Source organism: Chanodichthys erythropterus, chromosome 9, assembly GCF_024489055.1.
Source record: "Chanodichthys erythropterus isolate Z2021 chromosome 9, ASM2448905v1, whole genome shotgun sequence".
Taxonomy (NCBI): Eukaryota; Metazoa; Chordata; class Actinopteri; order Cypriniformes; family Xenocyprididae; genus Chanodichthys; species Chanodichthys erythropterus.
The window spans coordinates 16,750,799-16,762,902 of NC_090229.1; the positions used below are offsets into that span (position 1 = coordinate 16,750,799).

At 36.0% G+C, this 12,104-nt stretch overlaps 1 protein-coding gene across 2 annotated transcripts; it reads left to right on the plus strand.

The window, feature by feature from the left end:
• The first annotated feature begins 263 nt into the window (after positions 1 to 263).
• dnajc5aa (DnaJ (Hsp40) homolog, subfamily C, member 5aa) lies at positions 264 to 11,673 on the plus strand. 2 transcript variants are annotated; one of them, XM_067394790.1, is made up of 5 exons: positions 264 to 391; positions 4,478 to 4,609; positions 6,324 to 6,537; positions 8,306 to 8,477; positions 8,597 to 11,673. In XM_067394790.1, exons 2-5 carry the CDS (start codon positions 4,500 to 4,502, stop codon positions 8,707 to 8,709), a joined length of 609 nt encoding a protein of 202 aa, XP_067250891.1. In that variant the 5' UTR covers positions 264 to 391; positions 4,478 to 4,499; the 3' UTR covers positions 8,710 to 11,673. The 2 variants fall into 2 exon arrangements, with proteins under 2 accessions (XP_067250891.1, XP_067250892.1); XM_067394791.1 differs by having other exon boundaries at positions 8,306 to 8,492; positions 8,597 to 8,727.
• Positions 11,674 to 12,104: the final 431 nt, after the last annotated feature.

The following is a 12,104-nucleotide window of genomic DNA, read 5'->3' on the forward strand; positions in this document are numbered from 1 at the left end:
TTCACCAGGAGGTGGCGACAGAGGACAATTGAAGCTGCATGATTCATGAAAATCACTTAATTTCAAACAGTACCAAAAATTAGTTACCAGCACCTGTATTCATACTTAAACTCACATTACATTAGGTAATATCAGGGTTACTGTTGTGACTTTTGAGCCATATCCTCTCTAAGACGGTGTGAGATCCCTTTCAACCAGTGAAACGGGCCTAGTTCTACAGGGGGTGATGCGCACGTCGTTTTGATGATGTCACGAGTGGGCGGAGCCGAGCGAGATCTGCTGCATCTGGTACACTTACGTGATCGCGCGGTTCCCGGGGATGCAACCACAAATTTAACATCGTTTCTTTAACGCACTGAAATTAAATCACGACGCCGGGGCCGACGAAGCGGTAAGTGGTGCATGCGTTAAAGCCTCGTTACACCTTAAGAAAAAAAACACATTTTGCCTGCTTTTTTTGATTTAGCGGTGGGCTTGGGTGAATTGGTCTTATGTGGTCTAACGGGAGCGCGAGCTAACAGGCCAGATAATATGGATGATGGAGCGCAAAGCAAACCAAAGCACCGGGGCCCTTCCTGGTGATGCAAAAGCGGAGCAAGTCAGAGTTAAACTATAACACCTTTCCGTTTATTCAAGTAACCTATTTCAGTGTAATCTTTTAAAACAGTAAATCGCAATCAGCATTTTGTAGAACATAAAAATGGTCTCATTGCCGTTTGTTGCTTAGATTCACATCAACAAATAGCCCATCCTCAGCTTTATATTGTTAATGAATGAATCAAATGTGTATTTTCTCTGGTTTACATTGTATTTGAATAGAGATTCCGTGACGCGGACAGTAGTGCGACATTTCTCGTTAGAAAAACGAGCGTTCTTTCATGCAGACCGAATAGCGCAGTTACGTTTGGATCTGTAAACGGTAGGGATGTGACGATTCTGATTTCGATTCCGGTTTCTTATTAACATTTCTTTTAGTACTTCTGAGTAAAATGTATTTGGGGTAAAAAAAAAAAAAAAAAAAAAGAAGAAAAAGAAATGCAGTTCGTATCGCACTTAATATTTGCCAAATCATTTCAGATTTCAACAGAACAGATAACCTATAATTAAACCAGAAATGACTTGTATAATGTATGTATGTATGTTTGTACATTTTAATGACATTTTAAATATTTTTTTAGAGGCGGACAAGATGCAGTATTATGCAATAATTGGCCCTAAAGAAAAAATTAATATATGTGTATTAACTAATTGATAAATTTACTTTAAAAAAAAAAAATGCTACTTCACTACACATTTTCATCTGAACATCCAGTTATTCGGATGTTTCACAAGCCTTAAATGCACAGAACACAGTAACAATTTTCTGATGAAGTCAGCATGAAACAGAAGTTTCAAGTTGACGTATGGCTTCTTGAACAAGTAAAAATGTAGGGCAGGACTTGATTTTGTCCATCAGGAATTGATTGGATGGTTGTGGTTTGCTATTGCTGTGATGTCATGTGAGTGACAGGTTGTCCCGCCCTCACACCAGTAAACACATCATCAGAGAAGAGGTGTTATTGCATGAGGGAGGGGAAGTTATTCTGATTAAAGATTATGAGGGCACATTAATTAAAAAAGTGACATGCACGGATAAATCATTTATAATAAACATGACATGCAGGAAATGACATGCAGGAAAAAAATTGTAGGCTAAATCGTGCGCACGATGTACTATTTAGTTATAAATATTTATAAATCGAGGGAATGAAATAGAAAATCATCCATACATTTTAGTTAATCGAAGGATCTAAATAGTAAATTGTGCGCACGTTTTAGTAAATCAAAGGAACGAAATGGTAAAATCGAAGGAACAAATTAGTAAATTTACTAATTTGTTCCTTCGATTTTACCATTTCGTTCCTTTGATTTACTAAAACGTGCGCACAATTTACTATTTAGATCCTTCGATTAACTAAAATGTATGGATGATTTTCTATTTCATTCCCTCGATTTATAAATATTTATAACTAAATAGTACATCGTGCGCACGATTTAGTAAATTGAGGGAACAAAGTAGTAAATCGTGCACGCGATTTAATTTTTTTTCTTGCATGTCATGTGCGGGACTCCGTAATTCCTTAAAAAACAAATTGTAAATTTTGCTTTCATGGTGACTTTAATTTGAAGTCGGACATGGTTGCTAAATTAGTGAGTCAGTTTAGCAGCTTCAACTGATTCATAATGTATTCAGTTCATGAGAGACTTTCGTTTGGGAATCGTACTACACTGGTAGCGCTATAGCTTGCAGAAGAACTCGATTTACTCTCTTGAGTCATTTCTTTTAAAGAATCATAATTCACGTTTGAGAACCACTAACAAAATTCTACCTATACCTCCTGTTTATTGGCTGTCCCACAATCTTTTGGGCCCTCTACTTAGACACCAATGTTGGGGAACATAGGTGGGTCGGCCTGAAAGTTTCAGTGAACGATGTTGAATGCAGCCTTCAGCTAATGATGCTTATGGAAAATGCACATCCATGACACATAACTTTTTATTACATTATGTATTTTTATCATAATTTTATCATATATAGATGCTTATCATAAACATCTGTATTAAACACAACTTCCAAGAAACATCGAATTAATATAAGGTACTATTCATTAGAAATCTTTGTAGTTTATTTCTCTTTGATTTCTAACTAATCTGACTTTAAAAATGTGCCTAAATGTCTTCCTGTGAGGAGTCCCACTCTCTTCCCCGGGAGCCCTGAATGCTCATCTCAATTATTGGGGTCTGGCAGTGCTGAGTAAACTATCTGAGATACTACAGTCAGCTGAGGAAAGCTCAGTGCGCATAAGATTGATTGGACACAAACCCAGGCCCTCAAGACATGATGAGACAAGCAAGCACATGGAGAGACAGATTAACACTTGCTTTATTCTCTCACTGATATGAAACCATGTCATTTGTTGTATTTCATGTGCTTTAGCACACCAAAGTAAGACTGTAATCTACAGTCTACACATGACAATATGGATTTGAGTGATTCACAGGGCAACACTTATGAAAATCTGTTATCACCCTGTTGGCTTGTGAATATGACATCTGCTAGAAATTGAACCCTGTGATATCCTGTGGTATCGATTTCTCCTTCTTGGGACCAACATGAAAGAATCAGCTGACAGGAAAAGTGTGAGTCAGCTAGTAGTGAATCATGAGTAATACTTCTGATCACTAGAGAGGGCTAGTTACGTCAGCATTACAGTAGTAAAGGATTTGTTCAAAATCACTGTATTAGTGTGCAGTTGAGCAAGTTGTCATTAGAAACGTCTTTTGTGATATTGTTCTTATGTTCTTGCGTCAATAGCCTGAACATCTTGCTATGGCAGATGGACAGAAGCAGCGTAAAAATGAAGACAAAAACAAGCAGCTTGAGCTTTATTGTTGTTAAAACCTTTATGCCGTCTTTAAAAGATCCAGCTGCTCTGTTTTGTCTCCAAGCTGAAGTATTGATTTGAAATCCATTTAAACTACTAATTATCTTGAGTGGTTTTAGTATTTAAACCTCAAACTATGATCTGGAGAATAGTGGACATGTTCTCTCTGCAGGCTGTTCATCTGATAATGCGTTTTTTGTGTACTCTGAGGTTTTAAAGGCTCGTTTATAATCAGTACATATTTAGCAACTCCAGGGGTTTCTAAACAGTTGATAAAACGAGAGCAGACGTCTGAATGAGATTTTGTCGGGTGGTTTTATCTAAACAACAAAACACTTGGGAGTGGGAAAAGCTTGCCACTTTGGAATATCATTGGAATAATAATATATTAAAACATTATTTACTTCTCAAGTCATAGACCTGTAAAATTCAGTAGAAGTCTGTCTTATGTTTACATAAATGTCTGTTATGAAAGAAATCCTCACTCCAGTATGTCTGGTCTGTTTGAGAGTATTCCATCTTTGTGACATCAAAAATACATTTTCGTTATTAGTTTCAGACAGTGTTACAGTAAATTAATGTTATGCCAACTCACATGCACACATATAAAGGAAAATATTATATATGGCATATGCCATGCCATCAGTCAGACCCCAGATTGACCAAACTACATGAAACATATTACATGTTGCAAATTCTCACACCAGTGCAGAATATGGAGTGTATAAAAATAAACTTAAGTAAACTTGTGTCTAACTAAAAAAAGGCTGACTAAAAAAAGAGAGAGAGTGCAAGAAAAGATCAGTAGATGACCTAAGCAAATCATGAGGATCCATAATTATTTTTGATTTGTGGTGATGATGATTATGATGAAGGTCGTTTGGCATTTGGTCAGTGTCCTCTGTTGTAGATTGCATTATAAAGTGCATTATAAAGTTCCCTGGTATTTAAATTATACACTTTATTATTTGTGTTTTTTTTTTTTTTTAAGAATATGACTTTTAAGAGTTTGTAATATTATCATCCAGCAACGTGTGTTTGTGTGTGTTCAGATTGTTGAGGACCTGATTCGCCATGGCTGAGCAGCAGAGGCAGCGCACTCTCTCCACATCTGGAGAATCACTCTATCATGTTCTGGGTGTCGACAAAGTGGCCACTGTTGATGACATCAAGAAGTCATACAGGTGAGTTCGAGAAGCTCCGGTTCTTCCTCAGCATTCCTGTATAGCGTTCTGTTCTTCCTTTCACTTTTACTGCTTTTATTGGCCGTGGTTTTCATCAGATGTTTATTGGCTAAATGCAGCACACAGCAATGTGGAACCCTGCAGCTCAATAAAACTAAGTGCATTCAGGGACGGTTTCCCATGCACAGTTTTAGCCTACCCTAGGACTATACTATATAATAGTGGATCTCATTATGAAGTGTTTTTTAAAGAGATATCACAGTGAGGTTTTCATGGTATGTTAACCTACACTAGAAATGTCACAGCATTGCTATCACTGTATTATGCATCAATGATATTTCATGATTCTCAATACCAATTTATAACAGAAAAAGTATGATAATAAACTACTGTGTAATAAAAAAAATAAAATATTAACTCTTTAAAGGGATAGTTCACCCAAAAATGAAAATTTGCTGCTAATTTACTCACCCTCAGGCCATCCAAGATGCAGGTGACTTTTTTTCTTCAGTTCAACAACAGTAAAGATGATTTTTAGTTGAAACTGTGGTCCTTGGTGATTTGTATAATGCAAGTCAATGGCTAACGTCACTTTGAGAGCCAATAAAACATAATACAGGCAAAACAACATTACCCGTGGCTCCTGATGATACATGAGGTCTTATGAAGTGTGCAAGAAACTGAACATTATTTATCACAGTAATACTCGTAAGCCACAGCTTCGGCAAACGGTCCTGAGCATATTCACGGCATGCACTTGAGCTTCCTGTCGCATAATGACGTATGTCACACTCAAACGTAAGCTGATGCTGTGTTTGTTTACGACAGAGAGGGAGGACACATGTGTTCTGTTGTTCATCAAAATCATACTTGTGCTTATCCTGGATGCAGCAACCTATATGTGCATGATCTTAATCGGGAAGATTGACTTCTCACAGATTCTCAGTGTTTGAGCTTCCATGTATACGTCATTATGCGTCAGGAATCTTACACTGCAGGCTGTTGTGAATCTGCTTAGTACTGTTTGCTGTGAATGACAGGTAATAATGCTGTAAATAATGTTCAGTTTCTTGCACAGACCAGTCGTTTTACTTCATAAGACCTCAATGTATCATCAGGAGCTACGGGTATTAGTTTTGTTTTGCCGGTAATATGATTTTTTGACTCTCAAATTGATGGCACCCATTGATTTGCATTATACGAATCACCAAGGACCACGGTTTCAGCTAAAAATCTTTTTTACTATTCAAGTGAAGAAAAAAGTCACCTACATCTTGGATGGCCTGAGAGTGAGTAAATTAACAGCAAATTCTCTTTTTTGGGTGAGCTATCCTTTTAAATTATATGAAAAACATGGCCTATCGTTTTCAATTTTTTTTCTACTTGGTAAACATTGCTTCACTAGTAAAGGACAAAAAATAATTTAAGTTGTTCTCATTAACTTAATTTTTTCAATTTATTATTTTTTGTGGCAGTGACAGGTCTTTTGGGCGGCAGCCATATCTGAAATATTGATACAAATACTCCATTCTCTTTGAGAGGAGTCCAAATTTGTGACTAAAACCCATTTTCATTTTTAGTTTTAATGATACACCAAATTAAATGGTACACCAATTTACACCAATTTAACAATTATCAAGTGTATATATATATATATAATGTACAATATAACATTCAAATCTGATTTATTGATATAAATATATTTTTTTTAAAGGAAACTGGCATTGAAATATCATCCTGACAAGAATCCTGACAACCCTGAGGCAGCTGATAAGTTTAAAGAGATAAACAATGCCCATGCCATTCTTAACGACCCAACAAAGAGAAACATCTATGACAAGTATGGCTCTCTGGGACTTTATGTGGCTGAACAGTTTGGAGAAGAGAATGTCAACACTTACTTTGTTCTATCCAGCTGGTGGGCCAAGGTAAGACTCTGAGTGGCATTTCAATAAAAACATATAATGACATCATCAGTAGTGCAGTATAGAACTAAACATACAAAATATTGTTCGAGTTTGAGTTTGGGGTCAGTTCGATTTTTTTTTTTTTTTTTTTTTTTTTTTTTTTTTTTTTTAATGCATTTGAAAGAAATCTCTTATGCTCACTAAGGATGCATTAATTAAAAAAAATACAGTAAAATATTGTAAAAATATTATTTATAAAGTAAAATGCTATTCAAAATAGCTGTAACTTTAATATATTTTAAAATGTAATTTATTCCTGTGATGACAAAGCTTATTTAGTCAGCATTCTTTGATGAATAAAAAGTTTTTATTTATTTGAAATGGAAATCTTTTGTAACATAAATGTATTATTTTAAATATTTGCTGTCGCTTTTGATCAATTTAAAGGGATAGTTCACCCAAAAATGAAAATTTGATGTTTATCTGCTTACCCCCAGCGCATCCAAGATGTAGGTAACTTTGTTTCTTCATGTAGACAACACAAATGATGATTTTTAACTCCAACCGTTGCCGTCTGTCAGTCAAATAATGCGAGTGAATGGGAACTCCATCTATAAGAGTCGAAAAAACATGCATAGAAAAATCCAAATTAAACCCTGCGTCTCGTGACGACATATTGATGTCCTAAGACACGAAACGATCGGTTTGTGAGAGAAACCGATCAGTATTTATATCATTTTTTAACTCTAATACACCACTGTCCAACCGTGTTCAGCATTCGCTTAGTGAGGTCTGATCGCGCTCTGACAGCGGCAGTGATGTCTCGCTCTTATACTTCAACAAAGCCCCTTTAAGACAAGTCATTTCACTCGGCGGCCATCTTTGAAACGCCTCTCGGGCATCCTGGGCATCATGCCCTATCTCTTTGAATGGGGAAACATCAAATTCTCCAAAACTGTTCGCCAACCTCACAATTACATTTCATTTTTGAAATCACCAATTAATTCTGACTACAGCTGTCTTATAAATGTTTTATCCAAACGCTCGAATCATGACAAAAAACTGTATTTTTTAGGCTGGATCAAGCTAATGCGCATGCGCAGACGTAAATGCGCGTCTCTTCTGCCATGTTTCAGAGGCGCGCGTCTGACTGTTTCTATAGAAACCGGTGCTTCTAACGGCTGCTGCAGTGACGCGATGACTTTACCAGTCGGCGATTGGCTCTTATTTAGAAGGCGTGACTTATTCCGCCATATTGCGCGTTACACTTTCTCCCATTCAAAACAATACGAGTGACGCGTTTTGTGTTATTCTATAGCCTTTGACTTCAATGAGTGCTAGACATCACTGCCGCTGTCAGAGTGCGATCAGACCTTACTAAGCGAATGCTTAACGCGGTTGGACATAGTGGTGTATTAGAGTTAAAAAATTATATAAATACTGTTCGGTTTATTACACAAATCGATCGTTTCATGTCTTAGGACATCAATGTCAATTTGGACTTGTCTATGCAAGTTTTATTTACTCTTATAGTAGAAGTTCCCATCCACTAGCTTTATTTGACTGACAGACAGCAACGATTGGAGTTAAAAATCATCATTTGTGTTCTACTGAAGAAACAAAGTCACCTACATCTTGGATGCGCTGGGGGTAAGCAGATAAACATCAAATTTTCATTTTTGGGTGAACTATCCCTTTAATGCATCCTTGAAAAAGAAAACTATCAAAAATCTTTAAATGGTAGTTTAAATCACTCTAATTGTTGTGTTGTCTTTGTCTCCCCCTACAGGCTCTGTTTATTTTCTGTGGCCTGGCTACAGGCTGCTACTTCTGCTGTTGCCTGTGCTGTTGTTGTAACTGCTGCTGTGGAAAGTGTAAACCACGGCCACCTGAAGGACAGGAACAGGAATTCTATGTCTCCCCTGAGGACTTAGAGGCCCAACTGCAATCCGATGAGAGAGGTTAGATATATTCATGTATGTTAGAAACCCGTAACATGCAGCATGTAAACAGCTTTTCCTATTGTCCTCAAGATTCTTTGTGTTTAAACCATTTTTTCCCTTTTGAAATCTTTCTGCAGAGGCAGGTGGAGGTGAGCCTATTGTGATGCAGCCCTCGTCTGCCACAGAAACCACCCAGCTAACGTCCGACGGTTACCATACTACTTACCACACTGACACCGGCTTCAACTAAAAGCCTCACCCTCTTCACCTCCACCCCCGTGGCTTGTCTCTCGCCACTCTGTGCCATCTAGCTGAGGGGAAAAATATATGAATGGAAAGAATCCTTCAACTACAACTAAAAAAGCCTGTTTTTGAGATGGAGGAAAGCCAGCGATGGAGCTGAGTTCTTTAGCGTATCCTGTCCCTTATTCAAGCACCGCTTCCATCACCCACACAAGAGTGGCACACATCCTCCTCACCGTACCGTAACTTAAAAAACGAGCTTAAGAAAAAAAGATAAAAAAGATCCTGTCGTTTACCCTGATCTCTTTGTTGCCTTTGACCTCCGATCTTGCCTTCCACTCGTTCCCTCGCTCCTCCAGCCAGATTTGCTCGTCGTCCTGTGGCATGCACTGTTCCTTGACTTTGTTTAATGAATTTTTCGCAGTTTTTGGTATATTTATTGACATGAAATGTTTGTTCCCATTTATACGTACTTGAGTGTGGTTTAAAGTTGACTCCGTGAACTTGCCATAGGTGGCTGCACTGCGAAACAGCAGGAATATATTTCCCTCTTAAAATCTCAAATATTCTCTTCGCATACCTCTCCAGTCCTCCTGGTTTACCCAGAGTTTGAATCTTTCGTGTTCCTGTAGGCCATTTTATCTGCTTTGTGTCATGAAATTGAGTTTAATTTTGAAATTAACAACGTTTTACATTAATTAGGTTTTTCGGAGTGCTTCATTTTGTTTTTTTCGTTTCATAACTGCTTCACTTTTTTGAGAGAAAGAGAGAGATACAAATGATGCAATTGATAACATGCCGTTCCTTCTTAGTATTTTGCTCATTAACATCTGGGTGTTTGTGTTCCTATGTTATTCTGAGGACTATTTGCAACAAGCTGAGCAAAAATTAGGACTCTTCTCTATATATGGAATGGATTTAGCTGTCATCTCTTTGTAGTTTGTTGGTTGTTCATTGATGTGGGCACTCAGCTTTGGTCTTAGTGTTAAACTCAGTTTGGCCCAGTTGTGTCTCTTTTCTCTTGTCAAAAGGGAATCGCGAACGCAAACTGACATAAACTCCCACAGTGTCATATCTTGAGTGTGTACGTAAGGTGGAAACTAAAACAGATGACATTTTTATATAGATATACAATCTACACACATCACGTGTATGTACAATATATGTATATTTTGAGCATTTTTATATTTTAGTTAAGATAACTATTCTTTGTGTCTGTGGTACTGGCCTCTTGTGGTCACTCCCTATGCCAAGATATACTGTATATTGTGAGAGAAATGCTTGTTTTTTTGCGGTCATTAATTCCTGAGTGGTAGCCAGTTAAACTGTTTGTTTATTAGATTATTTATTGAAGTGGCAAAGCTCTTTTAACACTACTTGCATCTGGATACATGTCTAAAGTTCAATCTCAAGGCCTGAAAGTACAATATATATATTTTACATGAATAATATAAAGCCTGTTTATAGGACATTTCTCTAATGTGTCCAGATTTCGTCTGCATTTTTATTACAATTAGCATAAGTAATTAAAGGTGGTAAAACAATAAATAAAATGATCATGGTTTTTTTTTCCTCTGCAGTAATAAGGATAGAGAGAAATATTCTTAACATAAAACATAATACATCAAATTTTAATTGTCTTAAAAACAGGCTTTTTTCTTTGTGCAAAATGTACTGTTTTTTTTTTTTTTTTGTCCTGGCAAATCCTTCCTTCACAATGAAGCAAACGCAAGACTGTGTGAGAATATTATTATTATTTTGGCAGTTAACTTTTCCTTCATTTCGTGAAGTTGGATAGATTGAACAAACTTTGCAGTCTTAGATGACTTGAAGATTAACTGAGCTGCTTAGGTTTGCTCTTTACAAACACTTTAGCATTTATTTGATAGATTCCCCTCTGAGCAGTCTCAGAGATGAGGCATTATCCCTCAAAAGATTATACTAATAAACCATTAAACTATTTTTGTGTCATATAGCCTAGTTATGTGATAGGATCCTGAACCTTCCTTGTGTTGCTCTTGGTTATGTTTACGCTTTGTATTTTCGGTGAAATTGTGAATTAGATGGTGTGTGGTTATGTCACCAACAGCTGAAAGGGTTTGAGACAGTATATCTGAAAGTGCTTTAATAACCTCCTTATACCAAACCTGATTTTCTGAATTTTCAGTTACAAACACTGAGATGATCATGGATGCCATATTATAACTCATGCTTTTAACTCAGTCATCCCTCACTGCCTGCTTAGATGGGCAGGTCTGAATTGTTTTTGTCATCTGTCTGTTTTTTATTTTTCCTTCTCAGCTCTAACTGGAGCTTAATACAAATGTCACCAGCCATGTTTATTCACACTTTCTAGTCACTCTTCAAAGGCCAATGATTTTTCATTGAATTGTTTACATTTCGTTATTGAGTACAATGGTATCTTCAATCACTATCTGCTCTCTTTCTCCCCTCTCTCTCTCTCTCTCTCTCTCTCTCTCTCTCTCTCTCTCTCTCTCTCTCTCTCTCTCTCTCTCTCTCTCTCTCTCTCTCTCTCTCTCTCTCTCTCTGTTTCTCATTCCCTCGTTCCAATGCTCTAGATGGTTTTTAATGGATGTTAGCCTCTGTGGTCTTTTTTCCTGTGCATTTATCTGTATCAGAACTACACTTGTATAAACAGTATGGCTTATTCATTAAAATGTTGAATTTTAAGTTGAATGAACCTTGCTGAAAAAATAAAACATACTGGAGTAAAATTGTCAAGAAATTGTTGCATATTATGTCTTCAGAAAGAAGAGAAAATGTTTAGTGTAATTATAGTGAAATGGTAATTTTATGCATTTTTTTTATTTTATTTATGATCTTATTTTGTCATGTTTATAATGAATTGTCCTTGTTCAAAAAAGGTATGTTAAATGAATTTGACTCTAAAACTATGCTACTCATAGTTCTATAGTGAAGGTCTCTTGTACATACACTGAATTATTAAAAATAATAATACTAGACCTTTATGTTGTAGCATGGTTATTGTATGACTAAAAGATAAAAACATTTATTTGCTGGTGTAAAATAAATGTTTATGAACATTTGATGTGGCTGAGAGTACTCTTCTTAAAATAAAAATAAAATAACTATATATATATATATATATATATATATATATATATATATATATATATACATATACATATACATATATACACTAGAAAAGTGAAATGAGAAAAATTATAAAAATGTTTTTTTAAAGAAAATTTCATAAAATTTGTTTCAAATGAAAATTAATTTAATTTAAACCTTTAATTTATTACTTAATATTATGATTAGGGTGCATTTATGAATGAAGTATTAACCAACATTTTAATATTGCTAATTAGAATATGCAGTAAACACTCATCTTTTACACCATATATTGTATCTTCAGAT